General features: G+C 41.8%; 1 protein-coding gene across 1 annotated transcript; it reads left to right on the forward strand.

The window, feature by feature from the left end:
• Window positions 1-453: 453 nt before the first annotated feature.
• Window positions 454-1,559, forward strand: LOC104510661 (PQ-loop repeat-containing protein 1-like). Its single transcript, XM_010152984.1, has 2 exons — window positions 454-551; window positions 1,421-1,559. The coding sequence occupies exons 1-2, from the start codon at window positions 454-456 to the stop codon at window positions 1,557-1,559; spliced, it is 237 nt and encodes a 78-aa protein (XP_010151286.1).
• Window positions 1,560-3,346: the final 1,787 nt, after the last annotated feature.

The raw sequence follows: 3,346 nt of genomic DNA on the forward strand, positions 1-3,346 counted from the left end.
CAGGAAGAGGCTGTGTAGTTCCCACCAATCATCATCTGTGAGCAAGCAGAAATTACATTGGGGTAAGGGCAGAAGAGGACAGATCACTTAAGTTCGGTTCCCAGGTCTTTTGGACTTCCTTACTTCCCCCAACCTTGGTCCAAATTAGACACAAATGGATTGGTGTGTTCTGCAGGCATGGTCTTTCCACTCAGATGCCTGGAGGCAGACATGGCAGACAAAGGATAATGCCTTTCCCTCTCCCCCCTTCCTGTCCGCTGTAGGAAGATACCTAGCAATCTATTAGCTTGGGTATTTATTTCCTTACAGACCTGATAGGAGAGGCCTCAAACCAACTTCTGGGTGAATTCATGCGATCTCATGGGAAAACTAAAGATTGTAGCAGTTAGCATTCTTTCCCATAAGAATGGATCCATAAAGAACTGAAGGACTGTAGTAGTTAGTATTCTTCCTATGGGCTGCGCCCTGGACCCTAGCCAGGCCCTGGCACATCTGGCAGGAATGGATACACGAACTGTCAACACACCAGATAATTCCGGGTTCGTAGTCAGGTAGATTGTTTGTTAGGCTGTGTAAAAGCAGGATCCTCTCGAGCGAAGATGGAGCCTCACCTTTGGGTGGATGCACCGCATAGGACTTCCCAATTGCCTTGACGGTTTTCCAATCCTTCGCTGTGACGGGACTCCCCAGCTGATGCACAGATCCGGGTGATGGTAAAGTATTAGGGCAATTGGTGATATATATGAACCTTAATCACTATAGCCAACTTCATGTTATGTGTGAACCTGATCATTACTACATAATGATCACGTTCATTACCTTGCTTATTCTTTCTGCTGCTTTAAACTAGAGTAAAATAAGCTTATCTTTTTAAGTTGGTGTCTGTTTCCTTTCTGTTGACCCCATCAGTTGGCAAAAAAAGAGCAAGTGCTGTTTTTTAATGACTTCACCTTAGAAATGAAAGATTGAGAGAGGTGAATTTTGCACAGAAATCCCTGAGAAATCTGTGGAGTGTGCTTGTGGAGGGGACGTAACTGGTACTAATGCAATGTATCTCTCCGGTCTCTCTGTACTGCCTTGCTCACTCAATGAATCTGCTTCTCCTTTTGAAATAATAGGTTTGCTGCTGGCTTTGGAAACAAAGACTGAAGTTTCTGGTGTCAGAATTTCTAGGCTCAGTTCACAGGAATGTTGTAATAAGGCTGTCAGGTACTCCTGCAATGCAATATTGACTGATGTGCATCTAGATTTGGCTGGTGACTTTCTCCACCTTGGCCTTTTAGTTACCTGCTACTGTTAAGATCTCCTTTTCAGGTGCTCAGATAGGATGAAAGAATGAAAGTAACTGAGTGCAACACCTGTCATCTTTGAGATGTTTTATATGTCTTCATGTTTTGTTTTTTTTTTTTTCCCACCCCAGGTTTGGAAGGCGTTTTGAATCCCCTCTTTTGTGGCAAAGCATTATCATGATCATTACTATGTTACTGATGCTGAAACTGTGCACTGAAGTACGTGTGTCCAACGAGCTAAACATAAAACGCCGCTCTTTTGCAGGTTAGTGAAAGGAACTGGCTTTTGCTGGATGAATCCTTCTGAAAGCATGGTGTACTGTATTTCAGACAAAAGTTCTGCCTGAATTGCCATTCAGTCTCCCTTCCTGATAATTCACTGTAACGCTTCCCGAACTTCTTTTTTGAAACTACTCTTTTCCAGATAAGTATGTAAAGCTGTAGCTTTCATTCTGATGGGTGTTTGTTCAGTCCGGAAGTCAGAGTTTTCCTTAGTATTTCGTACCACCCTCTGAATATAGACCTGGCTGTTGTGCTAGCCTGGATTTTTTAATATCTTAGCCAGAATAAGAATTTACTTCCTTCAGCTGTACTTTCTACCAAGTTCTTAGGTGTGATCATACCTTATTATCTGAAATTTTACTTTGCAACTGCCAACACTTGCTTTCATACATAATTTTTTTTACACTTCCTGTGTTATTGGCTGTCAAAATAGGAGCTGCTGTCATATCAGAGTTGCAAAACTCTTTCTGTATGCAGTTTCCCGGGGCTTTAGTGTGGGATTAGTTGGGCTCTATGGCAATTTGCACATATTTTGGTTATTTGTTAATTTTTAGGCATTGATAATTTCAGTCAGGGCCAGAGTATTATTCTTTATTTAATGGAATGTTCAAGCTTTGTGGAAAGTCCCCATTTTTTTTTTCCAGATAAGAAATGTGAGAGGGGTGGGTTTTGTGTTTCTCTGTTGACTTTGACCTGCAACATTTTATGTTACAGCTTATTACCAACAAGGATAGAATTAATGCCGTCAGCTTTTTGTCAGTTGTTTTGCCAATATGGATGTATAATTTATGCTCTCCATCTGTTCACTTCCCTCACTCCCTAATAATTGAGGGTCTGATCGAGTTCTAGATATCCACAGCCATGGTTAGATGGCTGCACAGCAGGGTGTTTATCTAAGGAACCTACTTCCATCCCCGCTCATTGCGGAGTGTAGTGTGAAACCATTCAGGTAAGTGAATTCATGTGGAGCGGTATCCTGGCTCCAGATACAAGCTACTGTGTTCACAAGGGTTGTTAGACTGGCAGGAAGAGATGACTTAAAAACTGCTTTCAGCCAGATTTAGCAGCAGTTAAAATCCAGGAAGCATTTGGGAGGGGCATGTGTGCTTTCTCCCTCCTTTGCTCTCTATGCTGGCATTGGTGAAGTGGCAGAAAGGTTTCTCTGCCCTTTCTGAGGGGAAGTTATCCTCGTGCACACTTACACACACACTTGTGCGCTCTCTCACACACTCTTGCCCTCTTTAAACAGCTCTCCCTGAAAAGACATACGGTCTCCTAAAGGATAATCAGTCTTTCCCTTACTGGGTAATGGAAACTCCACAAGGTTGCATTGTTTTATTTGATACGTTTTCCTGAAACTCAGCTTGTCGCATGTTTAATTAGTTAGAGACACTGATTTTTACCTGCTTGTGGACCTCAATTATTTGTTTGCATTGAAAGACTTGCATCCTCCCACAAACTTTGAGAACAGCTAAAATCTTTTTCTTACCTGTGATTGATTTTCAGTGAGGCCAGCTATAATGTGATGGCTCAGAATGAACATCCTACAAAGTTCGTGTCAAACAAGACAGATGGATAGGTTTTTATTTCAAGTGCAATATCCTTGTTTCTAATCCTACTCCTAATCTTATCTTTGAAGTTTTAGAGTGCTCTAGGCAAACAGATAAATCTCTGTGCTTACTTCTTTTCCTCATACCTTACTAGGACAGTGAGAAGCTAGGTTTGAAGTCAGTGTTTTTGATCAACCTTGCAGATTCCTGAGGTGAAGGTGCAAA

The sequence above is a fragment of the Eurypyga helias genome, unplaced genomic scaffold (genome assembly GCF_000690775.1).
Source record: "Eurypyga helias isolate BGI_N326 unplaced genomic scaffold, ASM69077v1 scaffold2176, whole genome shotgun sequence".
NCBI lineage: Eukaryota > Metazoa > Chordata > Aves > Eurypygiformes > Eurypygidae > Eurypyga > Eurypyga helias.

Excerpts from the sequence above, each read along its gene's own strand:
- LOC104510661 (XM_010152984.1), top strand. The coding sequence starts at position 454 with ATGGGCTGCGCCCTGGACCCTAGCCAGGCCCTGGCACATCTGGCAGGA. Across the intron at positions 552-1,420 it reads AATTCCGGGTTCGTAGTCAG|GTTTGGAAGGCGTTTTGAAT; the intron begins GTAGATTGTTTG and ends TTCCCACCCCAG.